Source organism: Trachurus trachurus (assembly GCF_905171665.1).
Source record: "Trachurus trachurus genome assembly, chromosome: 21".
NCBI classification, from domain to species: domain Eukaryota; kingdom Metazoa; phylum Chordata; class Actinopteri; order Carangiformes; family Carangidae; genus Trachurus; species Trachurus trachurus.
In genome coordinates, this window is record NC_139899.1 from 28,412,585 (window position 1) to 28,427,206 (window position 14,622).

General features: G+C 44.6%; 2 protein-coding genes across 2 annotated transcripts; both read right to left on the reverse strand.

The window, feature by feature from the left end:
* Nucleotides 1-489: 489 nt before the first annotated feature.
* On the reverse strand, nt 490-1,223 carry LOC311004821 (gamma-crystallin M3-like; the record flags this gene model as incomplete). The annotated part of the gene is made up of 3 exons (XM_083996990.1): nt 490-762; nt 864-1,106; nt 1,209-1,223. The coding sequence occupies 3 exons, from the start codon at nt 1,221-1,223 to the stop codon at nt 490-492; spliced, it is 531 nt and encodes a 176-aa protein (XP_083853116.1).
* Nucleotides 1,224-8,670: 7,447 nt separating this feature from the next.
* Nucleotides 8,671-9,311, reverse strand: LOC311004818 (gamma-crystallin M3-like; the record flags this gene model as incomplete). Its single annotated transcript, XM_083996987.1, has 2 exons — nt 8,671-8,946; nt 9,051-9,311. The coding sequence occupies 2 exons, from the start codon at nt 9,309-9,311 to the stop codon at nt 8,671-8,673; spliced, it is 537 nt and encodes a 178-aa protein (XP_083853113.1).
* Between the last annotated feature and the right edge of the window lie 5,311 nt (nt 9,312-14,622).

Below are 14,622 nucleotides of genomic sequence, written 5' to 3' on the forward strand. Positions count from 1 at the left end.
CTGTTCCGTGGTCGTCCTGATACGTTATCTTCCTTCAAACACCCACATTAAACACATTATAATCATGTACCTATGTTTCACATTGTTGACTCCAGAACTTTATGTTAATTTTAGGATATATCCGTGGTGATATTGATTTATAGTATTGAAATCAACTATCCTCGGCCAATTCCCCAACTCCCCTTTTGTTATGAATATGTTTTTCACCTTTAGAGTGAATTTTATTCTCACAATAAAGTCTGCTTTTAAAGAAAATTTTAAAATGAAAAGAATGACTGAATGTGATATTCCAGGGATTTATTTTGCATAAACGTGTCCTGTTTATTTTTCTGTAAAGTTTCACATCTTTAATGTTTGTTTTTGCCAGGTATACAGGTGGCTGATACCTCTCACAATTTTTTGAGTGAAAAGAAGCAAGGGGCAGAAATATTTAGTTAAAAACTTTTATTGTTTCATCTTAGTTAGACATACTGTACAACAGATTTTTTTTTACATGTCGGTGATGCGCCTCATGCTCTGGAACCTGGTGCCGCTCATGCCCATGTCCCTGAAGCTCCTGTACTCGCCGGGCCTCAGGTACATCATCTTGCCTCTGTAGTTGGGCTGCTCGTACATCAGCCAGTGGCCGTCCATCACGTTGCAGGACATGCAGTCGTTCATGCGGTAACGGTCCATGATGTTGTCACAGTCCTCGTTCAGCTCGTGCATCTGACCACCGAAGTTCTCCCTCTCGTAGATCTTCATCCTGAACTGACCTCTGTGCTGTTTTAAGAGAATAAGACACAATGATTAATTTGAGAATACAACTTAAATTAAATGTGCATCTAGAATTTCTATAAAAAAGTATTTTAATTCATGTTTACCATGGGGATATGACGGCAAGACCTGATGCAGTCCCTCATTCCCATCATGCTCATGTAGTCGGCATACTCGCCCCTCCTCATGAAGTACTGGTTTCCCATGTAGTTGGGGCGGTCGTAGACCATGAAGCAGCCGCTCTCAACCCTGCAGGAGTGGCACCTGCTCAGGTAGGAGGACATGTCAGAGCAGTCGCTCATGCACTCATAGGAACGACCCTGGAAGTTCCTGTCCTCGTAGAAGATGATCTGAAAAAGAGGGAAAACAATGCAAGGCACAGGAATTTAAGTAAAAATAATGTTGATATAATTTGTAATAATTAAAACAGCTGGTGAGGTGAGGGTGCTTACCTTGCCCATGGTCATGGTTGCGGTGGTTGTTTGGAGAACTGCGTTGCTCAACACTGATGTCCGTTCTGTGTTAACCGTTACTTTTATACCTGACCAAACGCAAAGAATCTGTGGCTCCCATTGTGTAAAGCCCTGAGCCAGCAACATGGTATAGAGGCCTATAGAGGGCTGAGGGGCATTTGTGATATTTCCATGTGACTGGGTCCCCTAGAAGACTTTAGAATGGATTTTTCCATAGGTAAGTAAATACAATGAACGCGTCACAATACAGAATAACAAACAATTGTCTGTTTCATACATTTCCAAACACACTGTATGGCCCTCCGCTTGACAAGTGGACAAGTTAAAGACACCAGTGTCTTTTGTGTAAACACAATAGCCTGACCTGCCAGTATATGATATACATCTGTACCATCCATTACAACGTATCTGGCTAAACACTCACAAAAAAAGATTGGCAATTTACAGTCATTTTCCAAAGGCTTTATTACTATATTGGTGTTCTCTATTTTGTATTTAATTTTCATTCTTGACTGGTACTTCAGCTACCTGTATTTCACGTCTGCACTAGATATAGCAGATTAACACAGATTTAGTTTTACAGTGTATGACATTTTAGCAACATTACAACATTTATTAGAAATGTATATCCATGTTCAAATTTTTCATTTAGTCAGGAAGTCACATTTATATCAGATAAGACCTGAGTCAATAATCAAATAAGTGTAGCTAAAACCTGATTAATTCTAAGTTGTCTTTATTGTTTGTGAAATACTGTATCTATTCTGTGGTTGTCTTTAAGATTGTCAGGGGAAGTTGCTAAATTTTAGTGTATGGGTAAAACATCTTGGACCTTAGTGAAATTAAAAGGGCGACAGAAATAATGGCATTGGCTTTTTTTTTAAAATAAAGCTTTAATTGGAAAAATGCCATTGTATATTACCTCCTTGCTAAATCAATCTCATTATCAACTCGCTCACGTAACTGGTTGACACTCAAAATTGGAAGAACTGCTTTTAGTTTTTCTGTAGCATCCACCTGGAATTTACAACTAACACTCTCTGGGTTAGTTTAAAACTATGATAACAAACTACTCTGTCGATGAATGTAACTGCTTTTAATGGATGGAACTGTTCTGTGTTCTTTCTTTAACTTGTGCTGTGTTGTTGTCTTATTTGTATTGTGTGTTGTAAATGTTTATCTTGTACTCTGGACATCATTGAAAATGAGGGCTTGCTCTCAATGATTCTTAAATTAAATAAAGGTTGAAAAAAATAAATAACAGTTTGAAAATAAAGGACGTATTTGGGTATGCTAGTCCTATTTGAGCGTATCACTCGGCTGGCCGAATAGGATAAAGTAGAAAAAGACTGTTCAAGGTACTGGAAGATGTCTCTGCGGATGATACTGCCTGTTATGGTGCATTCATACCGGACGCAAATCAAATTTACTCCCGTGAATTTGACCATGGGATATTGGTTGTGTACGCCATGGCTGTGTACAACCAGTATGTCTGCCCTGTGGGTATCTGGTTGTACAACCAATCATGGGTTGAGGAGCTAGCTGTATTTGCAGACCTCTAATCCCTAAATGTGGTACTCTTCCCCCTCATAGCTGCTTCTTCAGCCTTATTTGCAGCACAGGCTCATTCATGGTTATGGTGATTGTGCTCTTCCGATATGCTCATGAGTCTCTCCACAGGCTGGATCTGTGCTGCTGGACTCATCGTAGTGGGCAACTTCCAGGTGGATAATGCCAAAGTTCTCCATACCGGAGCAGTTATTGCCTTCCCTAACAGTATACTGTTTGCGTGCCTGCAGTCAGCGCTGATGTACCAACTGGCCAAGGCCCAGGACCTTAGACTATGCATGACCCTGCTGGCTTCAGTGGCCTGTTTTTCTGTCAGTTCTTTCTTGTCTCATTTTCTTACACGATCACCATTGGTGGGAGCTGATTTGGCACCTTTTTTTTGACTCTAGCTGCAACATTGGTAAGTGCCATTGACTTGACCAATGTGACAATCTTTTTCACTTCACAGGTCAGTCTGCGATATTGTTTTAGTAAAGTTCTGCAGGAATCACAGACATGTATTATGTCTTCTGTGGTTTTGACTGTTGAACCTGTTGTCTCCTCCAGAGCACAAAGTGTAGTCAGGCTTCACCTGTTTAACCAACCCATGTTTGTAGTCGCATCACAGACTCGACAAACGTCCTTTACCAATTTTTTAGGTGTTATATGTTGCTGTTTTCCTTTGTGTCATGGTCTGTGTCTTTTGTTCCCTGTTGTGTTCCTGTTTCCTGTTCCCTTGTGTATTTAGCCTCAGTGTCTCCCTTTGTCTTTATCTGATCGTCGTTGTTTCTTCCCATGTCCTTCCCTGTGTGCCAGTGGTCCCCCTGCAAGGGTTGTGAATGAACTAAACCCTTTTGGGGTTTTTGGGTCCAATCTCCTCACCACCAGACAGTATGATCAGACCAACAATGGACCCTGTATGATGACTCTTTTTGAGTATTTTGCATACCTTGCAAAGAAGACTACTGCAAAGGAGTCATCAGCCTTGGCCTTGCCTTCGAAAAGGCCCCTCCAGGAAGGGCTCCTCTTGCCGCCGGCAGCAGCCCCAGTCTCACCCTTGTCCCCAGCAACCAACTTATACTCAGGAGAGACCAACCCTTTCTGGGGATCTCGCTCTATTCAACAGGCCTGCAAGGCAGAACAATCCTCGTCCCGACCTTCTAGCAGTAAGTCTGCAAGTCACCTTCCTGTCCCTGCTCTGCTGCAACCTCTTCCTGGGCTGCAGCCTTCACGTCCCCCACCAGCTGAGCCGCAGCTGCCTCTAGTCCCTTCTCTGGCCGTGCTGCACACTCCATGTCCCCTACCTGCTGTGCGGCACTCATCAGCCCAGTACCTGAGGCCCCTGCTGCCCAATGGCTGACGCCTGCTACGGTTGATGCCTACTCCCTGTGCCTCAATGTCTGTTGGGCCAACTCCTGCTCCCTGAACCTTGTTGGCGGTCTGGCTGGCTCCTTTTTCCCGTGCCCTGTCACTGGTCCGGCTGACTCCTGTCCCCGAGCCCCATTGGCGGTCCCTGTCGCCAGTCTGGATGACTCTAGTGCTGCAGCATCCCCTAGTGCCCTCCTCAGAGCTTCAGCTTTCTCTGGCACCACCTCCCTGGCTGCAGCTTCCTACGGTGCCATGTCCCGGGCTGCAGCCACCTCCAATCCCCTCTCCAGCCAAGCTGCAGCCACCCTTGGGTGCTACTCCTGTTCCAGCGTTTTGGGTCCCGGCAGCCGCCATTCCTGTTTCAGCGTTGGGGGTCCCAGTGTAGCCGATGTCATATCTGGCCCTCTGCGTTGTGTTTCTCACGGCCTGCCCTAGGTGGGGTTCGATCCAACGACCTCCCGCACCGGAGGCGATGATGCTAACCTCTTCGCCAAGAGGTTGACAACCACTTAGCAGGTTGGTTAGCACGTCCTTTTTGGGTGGAGTGAGTGCACATCCGTTACACCAGCAGGCGTCATTCCTGTCCCATTGTCAGGGGTCCCGGAAACACTTTTGGCAGGTGAAAACAGACCTCAGAAACAGGCTGCAGGGGGTGCACTTGGGGGCCTGCATGAAGATCTCAATAAATGGTCCTCATGTGGCAAAGCTTCACTACCATGATGCCTTAGTGAAATTTTTCTCAAAGCCAAGTTCAGCATTGAACCATGCACACTGTGTGGATGAAATGCTAATGTAGTGTAAAGATACATGTTTTTAGCAATAAATGCACTTTATTAAGTCATCCTCTCCTTGTGATCTTGAACATTCAGTATTGGGTGAAAACATTTTTTGAATGAAAATATAAATTGCAGAAACAGAAAAGAAACCATTAGCGCTAGCTGATCTGTTTAATTTTTGGTTATGCTTTTGTTCATCGTCCTCTTCATCACCCTATTCTTTTGCACCATCATCATCATCATCATCATCATCATCATCATCATCATCATCATCATCATTATTTTCAGATTTTTATCGATACAGCAGAATGTGTTGATCTTCTTCTTATTATTGTGTTAGCATTTTATTGATTGATTGATTTATTGTTTTAGAAAAAGATAAGAAAAGAAAGTCAAATGAACCACCTGCAGGTAGGAAAATAATATAATAGAGTTTATTGAGTAGAAATATAATAAAATAGGAATAAATAGTTAATTAATTTAGTTTTGTTTTTTTCCCTCTTTTGTCTGCTGTGTGGTGTAGGCTACTGTATGTTGATTTGATTAAAACAGTAAAAAATTAAAAGAAGAAGAAATGTTCAAAAAAGCCAATTAAGGAAGGCAACAAACACCATTAAAGGTCAAATATGTTGAGTCAATGGAGAATGCGCAGAATATCACCATCTAGTGTCTCAACATAGGAATTGCAGCAACAGAAAAATAATTCCAGCAGTCGGTTGCCAGGTTCATTCATTCAAAGCATGCACCAGCTTGACAAACAAAGAGGTCTATCATCGCAAGCATTAGCAAATGTTAGTTAGCTAGCTAGCTAGATACATGCCATAACGCACTATTTCAGTCATTCTGTAATATACGAAGTAAGTGCTGGAAGTTTAGACCTTATTTTGTGTATGACTGAAATAGTGTGTGGCATGTAGCCTACAGTTGAGGATGAAATGATTAGCCCCCCTATGAAAATGACACTTTTTCAAGTGCTGTTAAAACTATGGTCTACGATTTGAAAGACGGTGAGAATGATTTGAAAATAGCACCCCCCGACACACACACACACACCCCTCCCCTCCGAGCTCGTATGTCCCTCCCCTCCGAGCCTCCTAACGACACACCCCCTACTGCACAGCAGAGCAACAAGCCTGCCAGCAGAAACCAAACACGGCGCCAGCTTTGAATGCAGAGTAACAATGTCGGATTCACAGTCACATCTTCCACAATAAAAACCAAACATTACCTGTTCAACAAAAACTTCGCTTCTCAGGCTCATATTTTGGCGGAGCTTTCTCTCTATCACTCAAAAGATGACCCGATGTTTACTTTTGTTTTGTCGCATCTCCTCTTCCTCGTTGTCTTTTCAAGCCCCACTATGTAGTTTTTCGACCTTAAAATAGTGTTTCTAAACTCATTGAAATGATAGAAAATGGCTAATGGGATGAATGGTACTGCCGCTGCAGCCTGAACAGGGTCGCGTTTGGGAAACTGCTGCACACTGCAGCTCCGCTGAGCTGAGCTCCAGAGCCCGAGTCTCCCTGCTTCTCTCACCCACACACCAGCGCCCTGTGCTGGGCCACGCAGCCTACCAGCCTTGGGGCTTGCAGTGGCAGACCTGTGCTTTCTTTCAACCCAAAAATAAACATTAGAAAATGAAATCCATTTAATCATCACCTATGGGCTTAGTCCTGTGTGGTGGTGACTGTCTGCAGTCGTGGTGACTGCAGTAGTGAGCTAGCTTGATGCTAACTTCGGCTAGCGGTAACATCCGCTAATCCCCATCCCAGCTCACTACAACGGCATAACAACATGACATGGCGGCTCCCGTGGTTGGCGAATGGTCGGCTATCGGCCCAAGGCTCAAGCGCTTCATTTGGACTGCGGTCCTGACTGCTGTCTGGGGCAGCTTAGCCCGAGAGGAGGGGCCGAGTTTCAATGTTTTGTTTACAAACTGGAACGAACAAAACTCCAGACCCTACCTTTAAACCGGTGGGGCAAGCAGGCGGTGAATTCATGGATTCAATGTGTCTGTGGCTGAGCTGCTCAGAGCGGAACCACTTGGAGATTCAAAAGTGGAAGGGGGTGGGGACAAGGCGGGACGTCTCAGGACGAGGAGGAGCAGGGGAGTCAAGGGGATTGGATGGAGGGTACAAGAGAGAAATTGACCAATTGGAGCCATGTGGAGTGCATGGCTCCTATTGGTCAATTTCTCTGAAGAACTAACTCCAGAGGATAAAAGTGAATGTTACTGACTGGCCTACATAAAGCCCTGACTTGAATCCCATTGAAAATCTGTTTGGCGAACTGCAGACCAAGGTCCATGCCAGAAGGCCATCAAATCTCGAGAAGCTTGAGAGATTTCCCAAAGAAAATGGGCTGGGATTCTACAGGAGACGTGTCAGAGACTTATTGAAAACTAAAACAAACAACTGGAGGCTGTTATCCAGCAAAAAGGATACACAACAGACCATTAGCATCAGGGGGGCTCATAATTTTGACCCTGGTAGTTTTTGTCTTTTGTGGAATGTATATCAGTTTCCGTGTGCAATGTGCAAGCATCCAAAATAAAGCTATGATGTTTGAAAAAGCTGGTAAAAATCTTTGCTCTGTTTAACAGCACATGGGAAATAGGCTACTTTCAAAAAGGTTACATTTTCATAGGGGCTTGCAGTGATAGACCTCTTTGTCAAAACGTTTGGTAGCTTAAATGTTTTCTAGATAGGTAAGATAGCTAACGTTAGGTAGCTAGCAAGTTAAGCAAGTTAGCTGTACTGATCTAGGAGAAAAGTCGCCACTTTGGCGTGTGTTTTGATCCCATGGAAATCCTTCAGCTGAGTCCATTGAGCAAAGGCTTGACCGACTCTAGTTTTGGCCCTTCTCCAGTCACTCAGCTGGGACAAATAGTGCACCGTTTGCCGGGGCTTTGAACCAGCTGCAGGACTTCCAGACTCTGCCATTTCAAGCATAGAGATATTAAAGCTCTACTTGGTCCCAAGTCAAGAATAGATGTGTGAACGGACTGTAGCTAAATGGCTTGAAATGAATCTCACACGCAGTCTACTTGGTAGTAACTTATTTGGCGACCCCCAATGCCGGCTATTGGTATGAGGTACATAGGAAGTCATTGTCAAGCCCATCAGAATGTCTTAAATTAGTTAAAGGTGTTAGCTACAAGTTTAATTCCTCCCGGCCAATAAGTGTCGCACTGACACTTGCTCAAGTTTACCTTGAGACTGTCAGGAAGGCAATTTTTTTTACGTAATAAATTTGAAATACATTTGTAACTATCATCAGCCTATGTCATTTTTTGACATTGGTCGGCCTAATTGTGATAAGCATAGTGAGATAGTAATGTCAGATAGAGGGGATTATGTTAACTACAAAGACTGAATGGTACACACCCTACCGGTGTGTAAGTATAATATTATGATCAGTATCTTTGTTTCAGCTTTCATCCATGATACCATAAGAAGATATCTTGTTGTATTTTTAGATTAAAGTGTTTTATGTTAAGCTTTGTCCTGTAGACCCATGAGTTGTGGGACAAATGTTTGGTTTGATGCAGAAATAAAACTGAAATAGAGACTATTATGCTAACTGTTACTGTACACCCATGAGTACTCTGTTGCGAGACACAAACACAGCCTCACAAGCTGAAAACATTACCACACTTGTATTGTTGCAGCTGGTAACATATTCATAATGACACCAGATGACACCAGATGTTAGAAAGTTACATCATTTATTGAGATTGAACTGTACAATTAGCACATGTCCATGATGCGCCTCATGCTCATGAACCTCATGCCGCTCATTCCCATCTCCCTGAAGCTCCTGTACTCGCCGGGCCTCACGTACATCATCCTGCCTCTGTAGTGGGGCTGCTCGTACATCAGCCAGTGGCCGTCCATCACGTGGCAGGACATGCAGTCGTTCATGCGGTAACGCTCCTGGATGGAGTCGCAGTCCTCCATCAGCTCATGCATCTGACCACCGAAGTTCTCCCTCTCGTAGATCCTCATCCTGAACTGACCTCTGTACTGTTTTACGTGAATAACACAAAATGATTAGTATTAGGATTTTTTTGTTGTTGTTGTTGTTGCATTTTTCCAAAGATAAATTATTATTTGTGATTAATACATACCATGGGGATCATACGGCAAGACCTGATGCCACCGGTCATTCCCATCATGTTCTGGTAGTCGGCGTACTCGCCCCTCCTCATGAAGTACTGGTTTCCCATGTAGTTGGGGCGGTCGTAGACCATGAAGCAGCCGCTCTCAACCCTGCAGGAGTGGCACCTGCTCAGGTAGGAGGACATGTCGGCGCAGTCGCTCATGCACTCATAGGAGCGACCCTGGAAGTTCCTGTCCTCGTAGAAGATGACCTGGAAAAAAACAAACATGTAATGGTTTTAGTGATCAAAATCTTGATTACATTTCTGTAGGCAAAATAATTATATATATATATATACATTTTTTTTTTTTTAATTTTTCTTCCTACCTTGCCCATGTTGACTGCGGTGGTTTAGCAGATCTCTGAGAGAGCTGTTTCTGAACTGATGTCCTCCCTCTGTGAACAAGTTACATTTATACCTGGACAGAGACAAAGACTGTGTGCCACTCTATTGTTGTTGTCAAAGCCCTGACCCAGCAAGCGATATAGAAGCCTATAGAGTTTTGAGTTGCTTACTGAGGGTCAGGGTCACAACCTCCACACAGAATTTTCCTTTTTTTTTTTTCTTCTTTTTTTTTCAAATGGTGTAGGAGTTTTGTCATATGAACATTTTATGTATAGCTTTAAAAATGTTGCATAATACAACTGAACGTATTAGTCAGCTATTCAAAAGCCGCAGTTACTTCAGTTATGCTTTTTGATTCCCCTAAAACAACAGGATTCAACAAGCCAACGTTTTATTAAAGCTTAAACATTCATCTCTGCAATAATCTCCCCTTGCTTTATTCCTTGTCTGTAAAATATTGTGAAATAACTTGATCATTTTATCCTTTATTTATATACTGTATATAGATATAGATACAGATATAGATAGGTATTTATTGAGTCCCTGTATTTATTGAGCACTTTGTAGCCTGTTTCTATAGAGCCATGGTCGCAATTTTGTTCTGCTCTGCATCTTTGATGATTCTGCTAAATGACAATAAAGAAAATCTTCAGTGGACAAAGGGGCTTTCAGACAAACTCACTATAGAAACATTGTCTTGTTAGCCCATGAAGCCAAATGCCACACACTCAGACTGCCTTTGGGTTGGTGTGTTACTGAAGGAAACTGGTAAGGAATGAAAAATGTATAGGCATGATTGTGGATATTGGTGTGGGGTGTTTTGGGATGATCTGTTTCTATTAATTAAAGGTTAAACTCTGCCTGTCATGGTTGGAAAAAGCACCCGATGTGGGCAGGACACAATCACCAGATGTTGGGTGGCTGGTCATGCAATAGCATCCCTATGTATGCCTAACTACTTGAGCTGTTGCTGCAGCGAGTGGATCCTGAGGTTCTGCATCCAGGATGGGCCCTTAACTCATTCGCGACCACACTAATTCTTCAGCACATCCGCTCAGGACCACGTGTTTTTGGCTATTTGTTTACCTTTTATCTCACGTCGAACCGAACTATGTACGTCACCTAGAAACAAACGGTCTTCACTTGGTTGAAGAGTGACTTTACAACGTGCTTCTCGAAAAACGGCGAGTTTTTCCGCCGTTTCGTTCGTGAGTACGAAGGAGGAGAAGAGAGCTGGGTTTCTCCAAAAACGGAGCTCCCGCTCTAGTTTCAGAGAAAAACGCACTTTTGTGTCAAGTGGCAATCTGCTCATTTTACCGGTACCCTGCGGTGTGGCATGTCTCCCAAATCATTTCTACGGCTAAATAAATATATTTGTAGGTAAATCTGGGGGGTGTGGCAGCGTGGAGAGCAGCGGTGCAGCGGTGTGGGTCTCTGGCCGCAGCGCAGCAGCTCCGTGACACTGCTGTGTGACTGGCCGGCGATGAGTGCTCTGGGGCGGGGGGCGGCCGGTCACAGCCCCCGCTGCTCAGCGCCCGCTCCGCTGCACCGTGAAAACAGCCGTGATAACGGGCTTTCAGATCCGAGTCTCCAAACCAGAAACGTTTGTAACAGCACCGGAAAAACTCGCCAGATTTGTCGTCGGTCGCTTTTGTCAAAAGAGGGATGGAAAGTCGCCAGATTCAGCGAGAAAGTCGCAACACTGTAGCCGACAGCCGCACAGCGCTGCACGCTGTCCCCAGAGCAGCATTCAAGGAGAACGATTACTCAAACAAAACCAAGATCACACAGTTTATAAAAAACATTATGTTTTGATTTTAGTTTAAAACAGTTTTACATATCAGAGGACTACCATATTCACACACAGGGTACCTCAGAGTGTCTATTATCGTAATCTGTAAAAAAACGGTTTTGACGAGTTTACTCGTCAATGGTCGTGAACGTTCGGCAGGCTGTGACGAGTTTACTCGTCAATGGTCGCGAAAGAGTTAAGGCTGGAGTGAAGTTTTAATAGTTTTTTTTTTTTTTTTTTACATTATAGTCCTCTGAACACACACACGCACACTGGGTGGGTGGGTATTTTCCATTGAAGGTAATCTGAAGAAAATTGTCCCTTGTGTATCCAGCCTAACCATCGCAAATAACCATAATAAAACAGCAAATACACCTAATGGAGTTCAGCTTGTGTTGCTGAACCCCTAATGAGATTCACAGATATCTCCAGCGTCTCCTTCAGGGTCGTCGTGTCTTCTGGTGTTGTATTTAGTCGAACTTTAATTCAAAGGAACAAATTGAGTGAACGAACTGAATGGAATAACTTCCTGACCTGGTTCGTTCTTTTCTCAGTTCAGTTGAGCTCAGCAGCGAGCGTGTAGGCCGGCAGCGGAAATAAATGTTGTGTCACTCACGGCTGAGGGCTCACGTTTGGTTACATGCTGCCATTCCGACATCCCACCACTCCGACATACCGCTATTCCGATATGCGAACGTCCCACCATTCCGACAAGGCTTTCAATATAGGGAAATGTGCGTTACTCAACAGGTGACTCCCTCCTACTTATCTGGACTCTCTTTATCTAGCCTATCTAGCCTCTACCTGGTCTTTTTACTAAACTTAACCAACTCCTTTCATCATTGCCTAAGCCCAACCAGTGCAAAATCTTTGGGGGAAGAAAATACGCTACTAAAGGAATTGTCAGAAAGGCAGGATGTTTAAAAAAAGAAAAAAAATTGCGTCATTCCAACCACACGAGGCAAGAATGGTCGGAATGACGGGACATTTGATAGAAAATTAAGTGTTGCCATTTATTGAGAAAGCAAGTGGGACAGATCTGCCCAGCCTCTGAGCAGTGCACGTTTCACAAACAAGTGTAAGTTCAACGTCAAACGGTTCAGCACCATGGACAGCTACAGGGGGGATTCGGAACAGCGGTGTTTCGGAGTGGGGGGGTTTCGGAGCGGAGGTGTTTCGGAATGGAGAGCTGTTCCCCCACACTGCACATCAGAACATTTTAGGGATTGTTCACTAAAGTGTTGATTAAATCGTTAAAACTTTTTGGGGTGAAGAGCAGACTGTTGTGAATTATAGACAAGACCAATCAAAAGTATTTACTGAAAGACTTAAAGGAGCATTATCGCAAATCCAAATTCTTAATTCGGCCACTAGATGGAGCCAGGCGGAGCTTATCAGATATAAACAAGTGGGCAGCTGTCAGAGCGAGAGAGCAGCCGCGCTTAGTCCCCCCCCCCTCCTCCTCCTCCTCCTCCTCCTCCTCCTCCTCCCTCACCAGGCTGAATGAACGTGCAATCGCGGGAAAAAGAAAACTCGCTAGTGGAAGCGGCAGCTCTACGTTGCGCACAACCACAACAACGACAACAACAGCAACTGCAACTTCCTCCTCCTTAATAACGCTGAGAGGACAGCTGAAGAAAGACACAGGGACGTGGAGACAAAGTGTTCTACCGAGCGATTCAGTGACTGTAAGCAGCCTAACACTGCTACATTACAATTTACTGTTGCATATTTGCAGGGGTGGAAAGTAACGAGTTACATTTACTCAAGTTACTGTAATTAAGTAGCTTTTTTGTGTACTTGTACTTTTTTGAGTAATTTTTAAAATCAGTACTTTTACTTTTACTTGAGTACATATTGTTGGAAGAAATTTACTTAGTTACATTTTAAATAGCTTCCGTTACAAAGTAAAAAATATATAACTTGCACTGCGTCTGTGTGGGTTGTCAAAAGTAGCTACGCCGCTGCCGCCTCTCTCTCTAGGTACATCCCCCCCAACCCCCCCACCGCTACGTGAGTTTGTGCATAACAGGGCTCGTCGCTATGTTGACCTCTTAATATTAGCCATTAGCCACAGCTAGCGGTTAAAAGCTGACGTTAATGATTAAAGACAACGTTATCAGGCATGTCCATCTATTCGGCTGCGTTTACAGTGACCAAACGTCCTCTTTTGCCCGGACATGTCCACTTCTCACGTCCTGTCCGGGGCGCCCGGGTTTTTTTTTTTAATGAACTCATGAACATGTCCGGCTGTGTTCGGTAACGGGACCGCTGACCCTGCCAGATTAAATGACTAGACACACCGGGGCTGAAGGCCGGACCGGTGGTCCTTTGAGTTAAATGTAGGAGCTAGGGATGGGAAATCGTCCCTATATATATCGTGGACACTGTCGATCGCCGATAGGCGATCCAATCGCCGGGGGGGGGGGGGGGGGGGGGGCGCTTTAAAAAAAAAAAAAAAAAACTTGCTATATAGTTCCGTTCATTCATCTCCGCATAGCGCTCACTCTCCGTTATTGTCGTCCACACACAGACAAGCGCGCATGCATGACGCGCGCATCTATGAAGTATTTTGACCCGCCCCACACCACCGCATCTATTTTCACAACCATCCCCGCCGCTATTAAACGTCAGACAGCGGGCTTTTTTTACTTTGAAAGGGCAGACAGAGGCGCTGTGTTGCCCGTAGCTTGTCAGTGTGGGGCTCGTGAGGAGTGGGAGAGTCACAGTGCAGCGCGTGCAGCAGCCGCCGCGGTCGCCGCCTCTCCCTCTCCCCGCTCTGCTCTCTGCTTCAACCCCGCTCTGCTGATGCGTCCAGCCGCCGTCTCACCGGTTCCCTCACACCTCCGCCGGCTTTCTCGTCAACATCAGCGCACCCCTGATAACACACTCTGGACTTCTTCATCAGTTTTTTTAATGACCCGCCCCACCCCGCACAGCCTGCGTCCGCGGCATGCACCTCCGAAAAAAAGTGAGAAGGGAAAAAAAAGATCAGGAATTAAGAGTTTAATATTCACTCCTCTGTTGCACAGATCCAAGGGCTCTGTATGCAGACATGTTGCTCCACGAAACATTTTTCAAGTACACAGTAGAGCGCAGGTTCTAGAGATTATTTCTTTAACATCTTATGGCAGTAAATTAATTAAAGATCGCCTTAAAGATCGCCATTTGGGAAAAAAATCACGATCGTCCCTTCGATCGCCGATAGACGATCCGATCGAAAATCACTCCATCCCTAGTAGGAGCCCAGTCAGATCCATGGCCATGCTCAGAGGAACAGACAAGCAGCCCGCTGCTTCAGAGCAGTTACAGTAAAGAGGCAAGTGTGTGTGTGTGTGTGAGTGAGAGAGAGAGAGAGAACCTACAGTAAAATACCCCCCCACCCCCCCTTCCTTGAGAGCA